General features: G+C 43.3%; 1 protein-coding gene across 2 annotated transcripts; it reads right to left on the bottom strand.

Moving 5' to 3' along the window:
- Window positions 1–1,056: 1,056 nt before the first annotated feature.
- On the bottom strand, window positions 1,057–19,078 carry LOC129824217 (vasculin-like protein 1). Of its 2 annotated transcripts, none has more exons than XM_055883691.1 (11): window positions 18,905–19,078; window positions 15,851–17,324; window positions 15,653–15,767; window positions 14,290–14,419; window positions 13,811–14,154; window positions 9,425–9,500; window positions 8,936–9,294; window positions 3,917–4,075; window positions 3,574–3,713; window positions 3,391–3,493; window positions 1,057–2,817 (listed from the first exon to the last, which is right to left on the bottom strand). In XM_055883691.1, exons 3-11 carry the CDS (start codon window positions 15,710–15,712, stop codon window positions 2,641–2,643), a joined length of 1,548 nt encoding a protein of 515 aa, XP_055739666.1. In that variant the 5' UTR covers window positions 15,713–15,767; window positions 15,851–17,324; window positions 18,905–19,078; the 3' UTR covers window positions 1,057–2,640. The 2 variants fall into 2 exon arrangements, with proteins under 2 accessions (XP_055739666.1, XP_055739667.1); XM_055883692.1 differs by lacking the exon at window positions 18,905–19,078 and adding an exon at window positions 18,721–18,802.
- Between the last annotated feature and the right edge of the window lie 58 nt (window positions 19,079–19,136).

The following is a 19,136-nucleotide window of genomic DNA, read 5'->3' as shown; positions in this document are numbered from 1 at the left end:
TGATTTGACTTTGTTTTGGAGTCAAATATAATAGTTTCAGTATAGTTGTAGGTTATCAAACAGGTTTCTTAATTTTATTTCAGTTTACTAAATTGTTTATTCATGATTAGATTTCATTTCAGTTTTTAGTTTACTATAATAACCTTGACCCGTTGGATAGATGTATACGAGACCGACTTAACCGTTTGAGAGCCTGAGTTTGTGTTTTATTGAAGGAAAGAGTGTAAGGAGGACCAGCTGCTGGGAGCCCAGGCCGAGATGCACTACCATTTGGGTCTCACCCCCTGCTCTGACTGCCAGTACAGCCAGGCAATCAAACACGTCAACAACTCCGCCAGGGTCATCAAGAGCAGACTAGCGGAGGAGGTGAATGTGATGAGTGATTCTCATTTTGAATGAAAAGGAATTGTTTAGATGGTGTAATTCTTGGAAAATGTTTGTTTTCTACCTTGTAACCCTCGTTCATTGTTTGTCTCCCAACCAAGCATCAGGGGGTGTTAAAAGCCAAGGGGCCCGATGCAGCTGTTGAAGCAGAGGCTGTGATGCAGGAGACACTGGTGAGCAGGGGATTGAGATGGAGGGGGATCTAACTAGATTGATTAACCTAGTTCCAGCCCCCTTACCTTTTTAGGCTCTCTTAATGAGGTTTGAGCTTATGCAATACGGCTAGCATGAAGTTTGATTTCACCTTTCATTGGTTGCTTATTCAGGCAGGTGGTTCAGCGTTTCCAGCTCCGAGTGGAAGTTTTCAAAATGGTGGGACGTTTGCATCTATGGTAAGCCTAAAATTTTGGATTTTAGGCAGGTTTATTGGTTAGTTTGTGTTTTAAAACAACATATTCTATGACTATGCGTCCTACCCCTCACTCAGATTCAAGTCAGGTCCACCTATAGAAACGGCCCCTCAGTCTCCGACATCTCACACCTGGTCTGAAAAAAAGGCCCCTAGCATCTACACACACACACACACACACACCTATTTGTACCGTTTAACAGCGGAAACCAGAAGACAGCTTAGTAAAGGAGTGACTTCAAAAAGGTGAAACAGGACTCACGTTAACAAAATGGAGGTTGAAAGGTTTGTATTTTCCACTGCACAGGTAGTGACAGTAAATATCATGGAATACCTGCATGTACTACTACGAGACCAATTTTAAATGCACTAAATAGATCACCACATTCAATAGCATGTGCCTCTTTGTGATTGCAATGACAAAGTCATTGTCAGTGAATTGAGTGTTGTGATGATTTTCTCATGCTTCCTCCCTGCAGCCAGTTAATCCCTGGTGACTGGTCCCATCACACCCTTCTAATGCAGATCAAGTTGAAATATGTTATGTTCCTATGGTGTACCTGGTTGTGCTTAAGAATACCTAATTGATCAATGAATCATCTTTGTTTGAATTGTAAAGAAACTTAAAATGGGAATTTGGTAGGAAGATATCTACCTCTTGAAACAGTTTAAACGAATGCCTCAGTTCCTCCACGCAGTGATCAGTGGTGTACTGTGAACACATTGAATGTTGTATACCTATGGAATAGATGTATGGCTATGAATTACATGCATCTTCTCTTGGCACTCAGCATTAAGGAGATAGATTGTAGGTAAGGCCCTGCAATAAGACTAGTGTCCTGTTCAGGGGGTGTACTTGTACATCAAGCTGCTTCACGCTACAGAAGCAGGAGAAAGGCTCGTGCTCATATGAGACGTTGCGATTCGCACAAGCCAAGGTTACTTACTATGGAATAGATATCTTTGCTCAGTGGCCTGCCCAGTTGAATTAACTCATGATCAGATGATTGGGCTGGTGACAAACACTTTGCTGAGAGGGAACAGAGGCGGATCATGTAGGAAAATTCAGTGTTACAGCGTGATTTGACATTTAAAAGGCAACGTTCTCTCGTTAGCAGACTGCATTCACGGTAAACGCTGAATGACAGCTCAATCAGAAACGACCTTTACATTTCTAGTGTGCGATAGTGAATAGAGCACTTCACCTGTTTCAGTGGTAATCGCAGTCTGCATGGTTTGTTCCATTTTTCATATTTGATTTATGGGACAGGTGAGAAACTGGGAAAGATAGGAGTGTCACAGGCATTGAGTCAGATTTGAACCCTGGAAGGTTTGTGTACTGTAAGCAGCATGGTAAACACTGTATTGAGGAAAGGGTTAGCATATCTATGGGTGACTGAATCCATGTGATGCGATTGACCATTAACACAATCCAACAACTTGTTCATAGACACAACAATCAGAACACATAACACCAAGCAAGGCCGGATTTGTATTGAAACATCTCACCATGTCAGGAACCAATTTTATTAATATCATTAATGTCGTCAGTGTCACTGAGATGAGTTAGTCTGTTTAAAGCAGAATCGGATGTGCATTGCCCTTTTCTTGACGAACACTCAGTTCCACAAAGCGAGGAGGAAGGGAAGGGGGGAGGAGGTGCAGTGAAGGAGGCAACGCAGGGAAAAAGACCTCCGCATGGGGAAGCTGAAACTTCCCCCTCCACTAGGATGTGATTGGTTTTAGCTTGTGCAAGATCAAGACGAAACAGGTGTTCTGAAAACGAAGACAAGAGGGGTGTGTGTGTGTGTGTGTGTGTGTCGGGTTTGTTTCGTAAAGCCACTTCGTCAGGTTTTGATGCAGTCGCCGACGTCATCGTCGTCCGAGGTCTGGCTGCTGCTGCTGCTGGTTTCAGACTCTGAGCCCTCGTCATCTTCTAGGTGGGCCTCAGCCACACACCTCCAGGGGGTGAAGTGGAGGGTGACGCCTCGTGCCCCCCGGGGGAGGACCCCGTTTCTCTTCAGCTGGGAAGAACAAGAACCACCCGAGTCAAAACAAGGACCTAGACACTAACCTGGTTCTCATGCTATGTGCTTTAGACAACTCTTCCATACGGCATATGGGAGTGTTGGCTACAACACATACACAGGAGCCTTTTTTACACCTTGCGCTAACATGTGGCTTTCACTATCTGATCAAGTTCTGTTACTTTTACACATGGTTTTAAAATGTGTCTTATCAGTCCACTGTGACCAGATTTCCTGGTCACTCCATGTATAAAAAGTATTTGAGAGATTGTTTCAAAATAATATTTTATATATCATAAAATTAGACAATTATTTATGCCTTGAGTCTGTCTTGTCAATCATTTTACTGGGCGCTATAATGATGATTCAAATGGTTTCACCATCCAGATCTTTTTACACTTGTAAGATATCAAGATACATTCCGTGCCTGACTACCTCCGGACGGTTACCGAAACACCCCGTTTTTATTCTGTACAACAACATGCCACTTCCTAGGAAGTTTATTACAGTCTGTCATTGAAGATGCACATAACATATTGATGATATTGTAAGACTGCCACAAACTCGTACCTGTTCTGTTTTAGTCTGGAACTCTCTGAGCTCATCCTCTGTCAGGGGCAGGAAGCTGTCATCATTTTCTGGGTATTCCTGCCAGCCCATGGCTTTCAGTAATCTACAAGAAAACAGCAAACACTGCTTAGTAGACTAATGGTGTGTGTGTGTGTGTTGTGTGTGTGTGTGTGTCAGTCCTACCTGTGTTCTGCCTCTAGGGAGCTAGACAGGTGATCGGTGTCTGAATTGCTGAGAGAGAGGGAGTGAGACAGGCCATTCTCATGGCAGACTCCCTGGCTGTAGGCTTTGGGGTCTGGGGTGCTGCTCTCGCCCTGAGGAGTCTTTCACACATAAGAAAAGACACCTTAATAAAAACAGGTCACTTCTGCTTACATATGAACTGAACCATGTAACGTTCCGAGCCTCTGGTTCATTTTCCTCAGTCAGCCTGTGAATGTACCTTCACTTGGTTTAAATGTAAGATTTTTAAAGTTTTGGAGGGCCTTTCTGTCCCACGTTGATGTTTTTTAGAGGGGTTATGTACCTGTCCAGGAGTTGCAGGGCTGCTGCTGGAGGTCAGGTCTCCGGTGCACTCGTCCTTCAGCGTCCGCAGGAAGTCACTCTTCCGGTCTGGTACGCGCCGCATCAGCTTTAGCCGCGAAGATGGGCCAATGTCCATGGGAGGAGTTGTACTGTAGGGATGCTGCTTGACAACACAGATGTGGAGAGAGAAGAGAATGCTTAGCCCTGGCTTCTAACAGTTATGTGAACTTTTTCTCCCTTTCAGTCTCCAGGACTGGATTTGTATAGCCTGCTACAGTGTATTCGGAAAGTATTCAGACCCCAGAACAATCCATAGTGTATTTTTGATACTGTCGCAAAGCTAACTAAAAAGCAGCATTCCCCAAGAGAGGATGGCTTTCACTTCAGCAGTGATAAATTCTTTAACTTCTTTGACGAAAAGATCTAGATCACTAGAAAGCAAATTATTCGTCTTTAAATCTGTGTATTTCTCCATAGCTCAGTTGTCCTGAATCTGCACAACACTGCCAGGACCTAGGATTAAGGGAGACACTCAAGTTTTTTAATCTTATATCTCGACACATTCATGAAAATAGTCATGGCCTCTAAATCTTCAAGCTGCATACTGGACCCTATTCCAACTAAACTACTGAAAGAGCTGCTTCCTGTGCTTGGCCCTGCTATGTTGAACATAATAAACGGCTCCCTATCCACCAGATGTGTACCAAACTCACTAAAAGTGGCAGTAATAAAGCCTCTCTTGAAAAAGCCAGACCTTGACCTAGAAAACATAAAAAACTATCGGCTTATATCGAATCTCCCATTCCTCTGAAAAAAAATTGAAAAAGCTGTTGCGTGGCAACTCACTGCCTTCCTGAAGAAAAACAATGTATACAAAACGCTTCCGTCTGGTTTTAGACCCCATCATAGCACTGCGACTGCACTCGTGAAGGTGGTAAATTACCTTTTAATGGCATCAGACCAAGGCTCTGCATCTGTCCTCGTGCTCCTAGACCTTAGTGCTGCTTTTGACGCAATCGATCACCACATTCTTTTGGAGAGATTGGAAACCCAAATTGGTCTACATGGAAAAGTTCTGGCCTGGTTTAGATCTTATCTGTCGTAACGATATCAGTTTGTCTCCGTGGGTGGTTTGTCCGCTGACAAATCAACTTTATGTTCCGGTGTTCCTCAAGGTTCCGTTTTAGGACCACTATTGTTTTCACTATATATTTTACCTTTTGGTGATGCCATTCGGAAACACTATTGTTTTCACTATATATTTTACCTTTTGGTGATGCCATTCGGAAACATAATGTTAAATTTCACTGCTATGCGGACGATACCCAGCTATACATTTAGATGAAATATGGCGAAGCCCCAAAATTGCCCTTCCTGGAAGCCGGTGTTTCAGACATAAGGAAGTGGATGGAGCCAATGTTTTACTTTTAAACTCGAACAAAACAGAGATGCTAGTTCTAGGTCCCAAGAAACAAAGATCTTCTGTTTCATCTGACAATCTTGATGGTTGTACAGTCGTCTCAAATAAAACTGTGAAGGACCTAGGCGTTACTCTGGACATAGAACTCTCTCTCTGGACCTACTTTCTCTGTTGACGATAATATCAAGACTATTTCAAGGACAGCTTTTTTCCATCTACGTAACATTGCAAAAATCTGAAACTTTCTGTCCAGAAATTATGCAGAAAAGTGAATCCATGCTTTTGTCACTTCTAGATTAGACTACTGCAATGCTCTACTTTCCGGCTACCCAGATAAAGCACTAAATAAACTTCAGGTAGTGCTAAACACAGCTGCTAGAATCTTTACTAGAACCAAAAAATGTGATCATATTACTCCAATGCTAGCCTCTCTACCCTGGCTTCCTGTTAAGGCTAGGGATGATTTCAAGGTTTTACTGCTAACCTACAAAGCATTACATGGGCTTGCTCCTACCGGTCTCTCCGATTTGGTCCTGCCGTACATACCTACACGTACGCTACGGTCACAAGACGCAGGCCTCCTTAATGTCCCTAGAATTTTTAGGGACGCAGGGCTTTCTCCTATAGAGCTCAATTTTTATGGAATGGTCTGCCTATCCATGTGAGAGACGCAGACTCGGTCTCAACCTTTAAGTCTTTATTGAAGACTCATCTCTTCAGTAGGTCCAATGATTGAGTGTAGTCTGGCCCAGGAGTGTGAAGGTGAACGGAAAGCCACTGGAGCGACGAACCGCCCTTGCTGTCTCTGCCTGGCCGGTTCCCCTCTCTCCATCGGGATTCTCTGCCTCTAACCCTATTACAGGGGCTGAGTCACTGGCTTACTGGTGCCCTTCCATGCCGCCCCTAGGAGGGGTGCATCACTTGAGTGGGTTTAGTCACTGACGTGATCTTCCTGTACGGGTTGGCGCCCCCATCGGGTTCGTGCCGTTATGGAGATCTTCGTGGGATATACTCAGCCTTGTCTCAGGGTAGTAAGGTGGTGGTTTGAAGATATCCCTCTAGTGGTATGGGGGCTATGCTTTGGCAAAGTGGGTGGTGTTATATCCTGCCTGGTTGGCCCTGTCCGGGGGTATCGTCGGACGGGGCCACAGTGTCTCTCAACCCCTCCTGTCTCAGCCTCCAGTATTTATGCTGCAGTAGTTTATGTGTCGGGGGGCTAGGGTCAGTCTGTTATATCTGGAGTATTTCTCCTGTCTTATCCAGTGTCCTGTGTGAATTTAAGTATGCTTCCTCTAATTATTTTCTCTTTCCCTCCCGGAGGACCTGAGCACTGGGACCTTGCCTCATGACTACCTGGCTGTCCCCAGTCCACATGGTCATGCTGCTGCTCCAGTCTCAACTGTTCTGCCTGCGGCTATGGAACCCTGACCTGTTCACTGGACGTGCTACCTTGTCCTGGACCTGCTGTTTTCGACTACCTCTCTCCACCGCACCAACTGACTCTAACTCTGAATGCTTGGCTATGAAAAGCCAACTGACATTTACTCCTGAGGTGCTGACCTGTTGCACCCTCTACAACCACTGTGATTATTATTATTATTATTTGACCCTGCTGGTCACCTATGAACGTTTGAACATCTTGGCCATGTACTGTTATAATCTCAAACCGGCACAGCCAGGAGAGGACTGGCCACCCCTCAGAGCCTGGTTCCTCGCTAGGTTTCTTTCCAGGTTACTGCCTTTCTAGCCACAGTGCATCTACACCTGCATTACTTGCTGTTTGGGGTTTTAGGCTGGGCTTCTGTATAGCACTTTGTGACATCAGCTGATGTAATAAGGGATTTATAAATACATTTGATTGATTGATTCACTTTTTCCACATTTTGTTACGTTACAGCCTTATTCGAAAATGGATTAAATAAAAAATGTCCTCTAAGCAATATACACACAATACCCCATAATGACAAAGAGAAAACATGTTTATAGAATTGTTTGCAAATTTCATAAAAATAAAAAACGGAAATACCTTACTAAAATAAATATTCAGACCCTTTGCTATGAGACTCGAAATTGAGCTCAGGTGCATCCTGTTTCCATTGATCATCCTTGAGATGTTTCTACAACTTGGAGTCCACCTGTGGTACATTCAATTGATTGGACATGATTTGGAAAGGCACGCACCTGTCTAGATAAGAGCCCACAGTTGACAATACATGTCAGAGCAAAAACCAAGCCATGAGATCGAAGGAATTGTCAATAGAGCTCCGAGACAGGATTGTGTTGCCGCACAGATCTGGGGAAGGGTACCATAACATTTCTGCAGCATTGAAGGTCCCCAAGAACACGGTGGTCTCCATCATTCTTAAATGGAATCAGTTTGGATACACCAAGACTCTTCCTAGAGCTGGCCGCCTGGCCAAACTGAGCAATCAGGGCCTTGGTCAGGGAGGTGACCAAGAACCCGATGGTCACTCTGACAAAGCTCCAGAGGTCCTCTGTGGAGATGGGAGAAACTTCCAGAAGGACAACCATCTCTGCAGCACTCCACCAATCAGGCCTTTATGGTAGTGGACTGACGGACGCCACACCTCAGTAAAAGGCACATTACAGCCCGCTTGGAGTTTGCCAAAAGGACTCTCAGAATACGTGAAACAAAATTCTCTGGTCTGATGATACCAAGACTGAACTCTTTTGCCTGGATGCCAAGCGTCATTTATGGAGGAAACCTGGCACCATACCTACGGTGAAGCATGGTGGCAGCATCATGTTTTGGGGGATGGTTTTCAGCGGCAGGGACTGGGAGACTAGTCAGGATCGAGGGAAAGATGAATGGAGAGATCCTTGATGAAAACCTGCTCCAGAGCGCTCAGGATCTCAGACTGGAGTGAAGGTTCGCCTTCCAACAGGACAACGACCCTAAGCACACCGCCAAAAGAACGCAGGAGTGGCTTCGGGACAAGTCTCTGAATGTTCTTGAGTGGCCCAGCCAGAGCCAGGACTTGAACCCGATCAAACATCTCTGGAGAGACCTGAAAATAGCTGTGCAACGACGCTCCCCATCCAACCTGACAGAGCTTGAGAGGATCTGCAGAGAAGAATGGGAGAAACTCTCCAACTACAGGTGTGCCAAGATTGTAGTGTCATACCCAAGAAGACTGAAGGCTGTAATCGCTGCCAAAGGTGCTTCAACAAAGTACTGAGTAAAGGTTTTGAATACGTATGTAAATTCATATTTACTTCATTTATTTTTAATACACTTGCAAAAAATTCTTAAAACATGTTTTTTATTTGTCATTATGGAGTATTGTGTGTAGATTGATGAGGGGAAAAACTATTTACTACATTTTAGAATAAGGCTGTAACGTAACAAAATGTCAAGGAGTCTGAATACTTTCTGAATGCACTGTACATATAAAGTGGGTGATCAATTAGCTTAATTTCTCAGATCAAATAAAATGTCAACAAAATAATGTTACAGGAATGCTAATTTAATCCATTTCAGAATAAGGCTTTTAAGTAAAACAAATAGTGGAAAAAGTACATTCCGAATGCACTCTGAACCCTTTCACGCGTGTTAGGTGTCTGCAGAGCTGCCCTCACCTCTTTGGGGGTGTTGTGGCTTTGTAGCTGGGTGGCAGAGGCATAGGGTTTGGCTGCAGACACAGGACTGGTGAAGACAGAGTCTCGTCCTGACAAGTGGAGGCCAGGCTTGATGGAGTCTCTCCCACCTGGCTTCCACTGGTGGGGCTTGGTGGTCACCAGGGCAGGCTTGGGCACCAGGTTCTTGTAGACAGAGTGGGTGGAACTGGCAATGGTGGGCAGGGCTTTGCTGCTGTTGATGGGTGGGGCTCCGGAGCTGGCAAAGCTGGCAGAGAACGCAGTGCATCCTGGGTCCTCTTTGGAAACCTTCTTGATCACCAGCATCTTAGACACCATCTGCTTGCCACTAGGAGGGTTCTCTGGAGATAAGGGAACCAACAACTTGTTAGAGGGTAACGACATGGAGACAAGGGAGTGGTCTGAACTTTGAAGATGTTACTGATGTCAGCTTTCTGACATCAGTGTCGAAATCAATCAATTAGTGATTACCCCATACTCCAGCGTGAGGAGCCACTGGCCTCGTCTGGTTCCCAGACTTTCCAGTTGTTTCAGGGTTAAGGGAGGGCTGGGAGAAAAAACATTAACATTATTTGTTATTATTCATTATATTGAAGTTTGTAGATACTGTATATTTGCCATGTTTACCTGTACCAATCCAGACATTTCCCCACTAGGTCTCAATGTCACTATGCCTATTGACCCCTTTTTAACTACCTCTTTTTCACCGACTCTATGCACACACTGGACTCCACCCACCCACTCACTCACACCAACACTCACCACATATACAGTGCCTTCAGAAAGTATTCATACCCCTTGACTTATTCTAAAATGATTTGTTTTACAGACAGAATTCAAAAAGGATTAATAATCTTTGCACACCTGGATTGTACAATATTTTCACTTTTTTTATTTTTTATTATTCAAGCTCTGTCAAGTTGGTTGTTGATCATTGCTAGGCAGCCATTTTCAAGTCTTGCCATAGATTTTCAAGCCGATTAAATTACAAACTGTAACTAGGCAACTCAAGAACATTTAATGTCGTCTTGCTAAGCAACTCTAGTGTATATTGGCCTTGTGTTTTAGGTTATTGTTCTGCTGAAATATGTATTATATATGTATTTGGAAAGCAGACTGAACCAGGTTTTCCTCTAGGATTTTGCCTGTGCTTAGCTTTATTTTTTACCGATGACAAGCATACATACCCGTAACATGATGCAGCCACCACCATGCTTGAAAATATTAAGTGATGTGTTGGATTTGCCCCAAACATAAACACTTTATATTCAGGACATGAATTTAATTTCTTTGCCACATTTTTACTTTAGTGCCTTGTTGCAAACAGGATGCATGTTTTCGAATATTTGTATTCTGTACAAGCTCCCTTCTTTTCCCTAGTGGCGCAGCGGTCTAAGGCACTGCATCTCAGTGCAAGAGGCGTCACTACAGTCCCTGGTTCGTATCCAGGCTGTATCACATCCAGCCGTGATTGGGAGTCCCATTGGGCGGTGCACAACTGGCCCAGCGTCGTCCGGGTTTGGCCGTCATTGTTAATAAGAATTTGTTCTTAACTGACTTGCCTAGTTAAAGGAAGGTTATACACATTCACTGTCATTTAGGTTAGTATTGTGGAGTAAGTACAATGTTGTTGATCCTTCCTCAGTTGTCTTCTATTACAGCCATTAAACTCTAACTGTTTTAAAGTTACCATTGACCTTTTATGAGTTAGGACACCTGTATCTTTGTAGTGACTGGGGGTATTGATACACCATCCAAAGTGTAATTACTAACTTCACCATACTCAAAGGGATATTCAATGTCTTCTTTTACCCATCTACCAATAGGTGCCCATCTTTGCGAAACATTGGAAAACCTCCCTGGTCTTTGTGGTTGAAATTCACTGCTCGATTGAGGGACCTTACAGATAATTGTATGTGTGGGGTACAGAGATGAGGTAGTGATTCAAAAAATCATGTTAAACACTATTATTGTACACAGAGTGAGTCCAGGCAACTTATTATGTGACTTGTTAAGCACATATTTACTCCTGAACTTATTTAGGCTTGCCATGACAAATGGGTTGAATACTTAGTGCATCAAGAAATGTCAGATTTTCATTTTTTATTAATTTCTAAAAACAGAATTGCACTTTGACATTATAGAGTTATTGTGTGTAGGCCAGTGACACAAAATCTCAATTGAATATATTTTAAAATCAGGCTGTAACGTAACAAAATGTGGGAAAAGTTAAGGGGTGTGAATACTTTCTGAAGACACTGTAAGCTGCAGCTACAGTGCATTTGGAAAGTATTCAGACCCCTTGACTTTTTCCACATTTTGTTACGTTACAGCTTTATCAAATTGGATTAAAAAAAAAAAAATCCTTATCAATCTACACACAACAACATATAACGACTAAGAGAAAACAGGTTTGTAGAAATGTTTGCAAATGTATAAAAATAAAAAATAAATGGAAAAGATCAAGGGGTCTGAATACACTGTACTGCTCCACATACACTTCTGCTACAGCTCAGTCTATGATCTATCCTGTTGCCTAGTCACTTTACCCCTACCTATATGTACATAGCTACCTCAATTACCTCGTACCCCTGCACATCTACTTGACGCACTGGTAGCCTATTTGCGGGTGCTTTTTCAAAGCGAGATTCTCCTGTGAGTGTAATTGACTCCAGTGAGTTAAATTTGCTGCAATGACTGTAATTTGCTCAATATTATGAGTTGAGAAATAAAGTTGACATAATTAGAAAGAAGATATTCTTCTCTTTCATACTGTAGGTATGTAATTCCTTATTCATTTATTCTGTTGTTTCTAGCGATATTCATAAAAACATTGTAAATAAATAAAAAAATTATATATATATTAAAATGTATATATACAGTACTATTCAAAGGTTTTGACACACCTACTCATTCCAGGGATTTTCTTTATTTTTACCATTTTCTACATTGAAAAAGAATAGTGAAGACATCTAAACTATGAAATAATACATATGGAATCATGTAGTAACCAAAAAAGTGCTGAACAAATCAAAATATATTTTATATTTGAGATTCTTCAAAGTAGCCACCCTTTTGCCCTGATGACAGCTTTGCACACGCTTGGTATTCTCTCAACCAGCTTCATGAGGTAGTCACCTGGAATGCATTTCAATTAACAGGTGTGCCTTGTTAAAAGTTAATTTGTGGAAAATATTTCCTTCTTAATGTGTTTGAGCCAATCACTTGTGTTGTGACAAGGTAGGGGTGATATACAGAAGACAGCCACATTTGGTAAAAGACCAAGTCCATATTGTGGCAAGAACAGCTCAAATAAGCAAAGAGAAACGACAGTCCATCATTACTTTAAGAAATGAAGGTCAGTGAATCCGGAAAATGTCAAGAACTTTTAAAGTTTCTTCAAGTGCATTCGCAAAAACCATCAAGCACTATGATGAAACTGGCTCTCATGAGGACCGCCACAGGAAAGGAAGACCCAGAGTTACCTCTGCTGCAGAGGATAAGTTCATTAGAGTTTCCAGCCTGAAAAATCGGCAAATAACTGCACCTCAGATTGCAGCACAAATAAATACTTCAAGTAACAGACATTTCACATAACAACTGTTCAGAGCAGACTGCGTGAATCAGCCATTCATGGACGAATTGCGGCAAAGAAACCACTACTAAAGGACACCAATAAGAAAAAGAGACTTGCTTGGGCCAAGAAACATGAGCAATGGACAGTAGACCGGTGGAAATCTGTCCTTTGGTCTAAATTTGAGATTTTTGCTTCCAACCACCGATTATTTGTGAGACACAGAGTAGGTGAATGGATCATCTCTGTATGTGTGGTTCACACCGTGAAGCATGGAGGATGAGGTGTGATGATGTCGGGGTGCTTTGCTGGTAACACTGTGTGATTTATTTAGAATTCAAGGCACACTTAACCAGCATGGCTACCACAGCAGCGATACGCCATCTCATCTGGTTTGCGCTTAGTGGGACTATCATTTGTTTTTCAACAGGACAATGACCGAACACACCTCCAGGCTGTGCAAGGGCTATTTGACCAAGAAGGAGAGTGATGGAGTGCTGCATCAGATGACCTGGCCTCTACAATTACCCAACCTCAACCCAATTGAAATGGTTTAGGATGAGTTAGACCGCAGAATGAAGGAAAAGCAGCCAAGAAGTGCTTAGCATATGTGGGAACTCCTTCAAGACTGTTGGAAAAGCATTCTAGGTGAAGCTGGTTGAGAGAATGCCAAGAGTGTGCAAAGCTGCCATCAAGGTAAAGTGCAGCCACTTTGAAGAATCTCAAATACATTTTTATTTGTTTAACACTTTTTTGGTTACTACATGATTCCATATGTTTCATAGTTTTGATCTCTTCACTATTAATCTACAATGTAGAAAATTGTTTTTTAAAAATTGAATGAGTAGGTTTGTCCCAACTTTGATTGGTACTGTATATATATTTTCGCAGTTGAACACTCCTGCCCTACACATTGCTTGTTTTGCACAACAAAAATATTTTTGAAACCACATAATGCAGAGCCATTTCTACTGTCCAAGTCTGCCATTGTTGATTCTGCTTGTGAGGAGATGACCATGCCTCTGAGTGACACTGATAGAAGAGAGGGAGGGTGCAGCTTTCCCATTTGACAACATGGGAAGGCTCCATTATCATAATATGATTTTATTGTGAAAATATTGTGAAACACCATCATTCAACTATTACTGCAGATATTTTATGGACATTTTCTGAAATTACAAAGCAAAAATTCTACATGTAGCTCCTGTAATGCCTTTGCTAACTTTGCTTAAAATGATACAAGAAGGTGTTCAGAGTGGTTTGAGAATGAGAGTACTACTCACAAAGTCCTCTTCCACAAATTTCAGCTTGTCCTCCCCGCTGCGTTCCTCGTTGGGGAACTTGTCCTGGTAGGGGGTCCCGGGGACGCCCTTGCGGGGATGGAAGTTGCCGTTGCGCTGCCGGTGCCCCCCCTGTCTGTCCCTGTCCCCTCCTCCGGGCACGGTGCGTTTGGTGTGGCGCCCCTGGTGGTGGTGCACGTCCTGCACCCCCCTTGGTGCCCCGTGCCATGTGGGAGGAGCCTCCTTCCAGCAGGGAACCCCTGCCAGGCCACCATGCCCCCCCTTTGCCACTCCAGAGTCCACAGAGTCATGCCTTAGGAGGAGAGAAGGCTGCTGCCACCCATCACCTACAGACAGAAACATAGACAGGTTAATACTATGGAACACAAAACAAACACTGCACTTATAAGCGAGCTGTCAACATACTAGAGGTGAAAGTACGTTTTTGGGAGCACACAGGGGGTTAGGATCATCAGGGTTACCTGCGGGGGCGTGCAGGGGCCCGTTGTTGAAGAAGCCATCGGAGGAGTTGTGTCTCCGGCGGCTCACAGCAGCACGGCTGTCCCGGTGGTGATGGGGGTTGCCATGCTTCTCGAGGCTGGCTGCAGGGGACTGGACACAAAACAAAGTCAGTGAAGTAAAATCCATCTGCTCCCAGATAATAACTCTAGTCCTCTAGTATCTCCACGCACGCACGCACGCACGCACGCACGCACGCACGCACGCACGCACGCACGCACGCACGCACGCACGCACGCACGCACGCACACACACACACACACACACACACACACACACACACACACACACACACTCTTTCAGGGGTGGGAAACAGGAAGCCTTCTCCCACACCAAACTCTACACATCTTATCTGATTTCATTAGCAGAAGAATATCACACAGAAACATAATACATATATCTATGTAATATACAGTAACGTAGACCCCATTATTTATATTTCTACTTTGCACATTCTTCCACTGCAAATCTACCATTCCAGTGTTTTACTTGCTATATTGTATTTACCTCGCCACCATGGCCTTTTTTTGCCTTTACCTCCCGTATCTCACCTCATTTGCTCACATTGTATATAAATGTATTTTTCTACTGTATTATTGACTGATGTTTGTTTTACTCCATGTGTAACTCTGTGTTGTTGTATGTGTCGAACTGCTTTGCTTTATCTTGGCCAGGTCGCAATTGTAAATGAGAACTTGTTCTCAACTTGCCTACCTGGTTAAATAAAGGTGAAATAAAATAAATAAAAAAGCAGCTTAGGTTTGGTGTTTATGTAATAACTTGGTGTAGTCCATTAGTTACCACTATCAGATTGATCTTACTGGACTGCCACTGACCAAGGTTGAGGTCTGTGTCCAAACCACAGACAAGTAATTTGGCTGGTACACCCTGAAAGTCACCTGGTATAGGCTACACCCTGTCTACTCCAAGCTCTTGTTTAGAGTACAAAAACACTGATCTAATTTAGCTACAGAGCTGAATCTCAACCCTGTGTCTAGTAGCTCGAACAGCAAGACAACACCACACCGAGCTCTTCTGCCTTTCACTCTTCTGCACATTTATCTTTCCTTTTCTAGTGCTTTCACTTACCACACTAAGAAAACACATTTCTATCACAGAGCCAGGAAGATAGCCACTCGTTGAGGAACAAATATCTCTGGTACACAGTATTCACTGATTCAATGCCACTTACTTGCGTTTCTCCTGTCTGTTTCCCCTTAGTACACACAGTATCTTTCCTGAACCCTGTGCTGATGGCAGTCAGTCTGCCCCCGATCAGCCTGCCCCTGGCTGCACGCCCGCACGTACACACACACAGGAGCTCACCTTGGCAGGCTGGGGTGTGGAGAAGTTAAGCCAGGCAGGGACAAAGTCATGCTGCGCCATTTAGGTCCAGTGTCTCCAGTCAGTGGATCGAGGCATCAAACCTCATGGCAAAGATCTGACAGAGAAAAATGAATGAGAAATCTTGGACTTTGGGACAAAAGAAACAACACATTGTTGCATAAAACGTATCATTATTACCCCAGAGTTTTTGGCTCTGAAGTCCTCTCCTCCTCCCGGTCTCTCCCTCCTCTGTGGGCTTGTTCTCTCTGGCCCGCTCACAGACACACCACTGGTCTTAGACTCAGAGTGTGTGATGGAGAGCAGCACCCCACTGCCAAGCCCTCCTCCTCCAGGACAGAACAGCCCCTTTCCCCAGACGCAGACCCTGTCGTCCAGGGTGAAGTGTTGGGAGACGGGTCACAGGGTTCTGAGATGATCTGGAATGGTGATCCAGAGGCCTGGGGTTGATTCAAGGGTTCGTTACCCTGGAGGGGATTTGATGGCTGTGGACTTCTCAAACGATTTTAACACGTGGTTTGAGCTGGGGAAGTTGTGTGTGAGTTTTTTGGGGAGCGCCGTTACCCCCACCCCCCCCAACTCTTCCTGATCACTCTACTGAAGCAGGTAGGATTCTTTGTCAGGGGCAGAGACACAGAGTCAGCTTGATCTGTGCTGTGAAACTGAAGGTTCTGATTGGCGGTCTCAGTAGATTGGAAGGTGAATTGTCCAATGGGTGAGGCAGCTGCAGGTTGTCTGGTGAGATTTGACGCTCTGGGGTATTGATCCCGGTCAGTGTGAACAGGACAGTTCCACAATGACATCAGAAGAGGGGTGGAAGGAGGTTCTAGCTCTTCTCCTGCAACTATGGGTGCCAGCTCTTAGACCAAGACTTACTTTTTACAGAGTCATTTTAAGCTCCACCCAAACACATGCAGAAAATAAATCGATTCAGAGAAAGTATTTTTATTCCAATGGTCACTGAAAACCACAGCTCACCTCATTAAACTGGTGAAAAGGCTGTCCAGGTTTGAAGGGAAAAAAAGTGTCTAGTATTAAAGTCACATGACAGTAAAGGCAGTAGAATCCACTGTTACATTTCTGACATCTTCAATCGAGGTCAGTGAAATTTTGATACCGCAGAACAATGCATTATAATGCTTTTTTTCAGTGCATGCTAAAGACAATGGTGCCTAAATGGCTGGTTAGGCCTGTTGCTTTCTTCTTCCGTCTTATTATATCTGTATCTGTTAACTGCCGGTAGAATTATCCGTGGTTGTGCGGTTGCAGGAGGAGAGTGCAATAGTTCAGATTTCATAGATGAGTGAGCTTTTAGACGATATAACAGCAATCTCTTACAAGCACAGTGCCCTGTGTCACAACACACCTGGGACTCCTTTGTTGAAATATAAAAATACACTTTCCCATAAACGAGGGAACCTCAAATGCAAACACAAATGTCTTCCTTCAAAGCAAAAGAAAGCGTAGGAACATATGGAGAATGTCACAGATAATTTGTCAACGGAATAATTTTGTTGAAGATTCTGAGCTTTTCACAACACAAAAGACAGGTGCTATGCAGTTAATCCAAGTATTTTCAGTCCTCTTGTAGTGTTGCATTCACATGCACTTCTGCGAACCCAACTTCTGCGAACCCAACTTCTGCAGACCCAACCTGCAAAAAGAAAACAGAAATAGCATTAGTTCAGAAACTGACAAATACTTTTGAATCTCAGGCACACTGACCGGTAAGGTTGTAATGCATATGGCCATCGCCTAAGCCTATAAGTATCTGTGCGGGGAGTTTTGTTTAGAGCCCAGACGCTCGGTCTGAACATTAACATACATCGCTTGCGGTATGGTTTCGGAAGCATAAGGACCATATCATATCAGCTAGAAATACATTTTCTAAAAACAAAAAGGTTCAATTGATATACACCTTGATAGGGTTAGTGTTCCCACACTACCATATCTCCATGTTACAGCGCCAAACGCCTGTGTGTAAGCATAACTCGGAAAAGTGTAGCTTCGTTGGATGGAGACACCCATAGCTGTATGGATCTGTGCAAACCTCCTGCAGTAAGTGTATCTTTTCTTATTGAAGGATTCTTTCTCGCTGATGAAAGAGAAGGGCCATATGTTTTGAAAGCCATATCGCAAGTGTTGATTATTGACGTTTCTAAATGTCAAAATAGTGTAGGGATTGTAGTTCATGAGGCAGTTGTTGGTGAAGCTAATGGCTGAGAGAAGGCAGAATTCTGCCTGGAGTTTGATAGCTAAGTTGGTATTGCATGTCAAATTTGATGAAACGTGCTCCCAGAACATCTTTGATAAACCCACAAATAGAAAGCAAGCATGTTTCAATGGTCCTAAAAAAACACAATCAAAGCCATGTTATACTGAGATTTCTCCCTTATAGAACTGCAAGCTTTGATCAAATATGTATACCAGTCTAAAAATACTCTAGACCTGAACACTCTCACTCAGCTCCTAATCTAAATAAGGCACAGCGAATGACTGTGTTCTAAACTGCTAGCTAAGTCCTGCGAACCACAGCATGTCATCATGAGTGACCGAGGCTGCAGTACTTCCTAAAGACAAATCAATAAACATCCTGTATAGCACGGTGAATGCTGCCCAATGGCTTCCATGGTGTATTGAGTGGACCAAGTTATTACTCTAATTGCAAAGTAAAATTGACTGAGAGTCATTGATGAAGCACTGCCAGTTGTGAAGGACACATTCAGTGATGCACCAATTCACAAACACTGGAGTGACTTTTGACTTGAAGCAATGCAGTGTCTTAACAGGTGTCTGTCTACAAGATCTAAATTCTTGACAGCAAGTTGACAACTGATTTGATTCGATTCAGAAAGCAAAAATGTTGATCACTGCTAAATAATTAGCTAGTTAGATCCCTTTAAACTTTTTGTAACGTTCACCAAGTTGTTAGCGAGCTACAGCAACGTTAGAAGCTAGCAAGTCAACTACCTAGCTAAATATCTAATGTTAGTTAGCTACATTAGCTTGCACAACTACTACTCAGTCCCAAACTACTGTTAAAGACATACCATATAGTTATTCAACAGAGTAACTTAAATTGTTTATAATATTGCTGTCACATTTCTGCAAATCGAGGTAAACAGACCGTCGTTGGAACAAGACGGTTTCAAAATGGCTACCTTTAGCCCACACGGGGATTCGCATGTTAGCTAGTTAGCTTGTTATATTTGATATGATGATGCCAAAACCTACCTGCTATGTTAAGCAAGATGTTCTTCAATAAATATGATAACAAATATATTTAGACGTAATATTCCATCGATGATTAGCATTGAAATACTTTCTTCCTGCTATGTGCCTCTAGATGAAGAGGCGTTCTGGTGTTTGTTTGGGTTTTTGGAGCGCGTTCGCGCAGCTTACTGGGGGTATGTTCAAGTTCATGCAAATAATATTGCAACCTGGCGCGTTGCAGGGTGCGTTTCAA

Source organism: Salvelinus fontinalis, chromosome 26, assembly GCF_029448725.1.
Source record: "Salvelinus fontinalis isolate EN_2023a chromosome 26, ASM2944872v1, whole genome shotgun sequence".
NCBI lineage: Eukaryota > Metazoa > Chordata > Actinopteri > Salmoniformes > Salmonidae > Salvelinus > Salvelinus fontinalis.
Note: the sequence above shows the minus strand (reverse complement) of the source record. Positions and strands in the feature narration are given on the sequence as shown.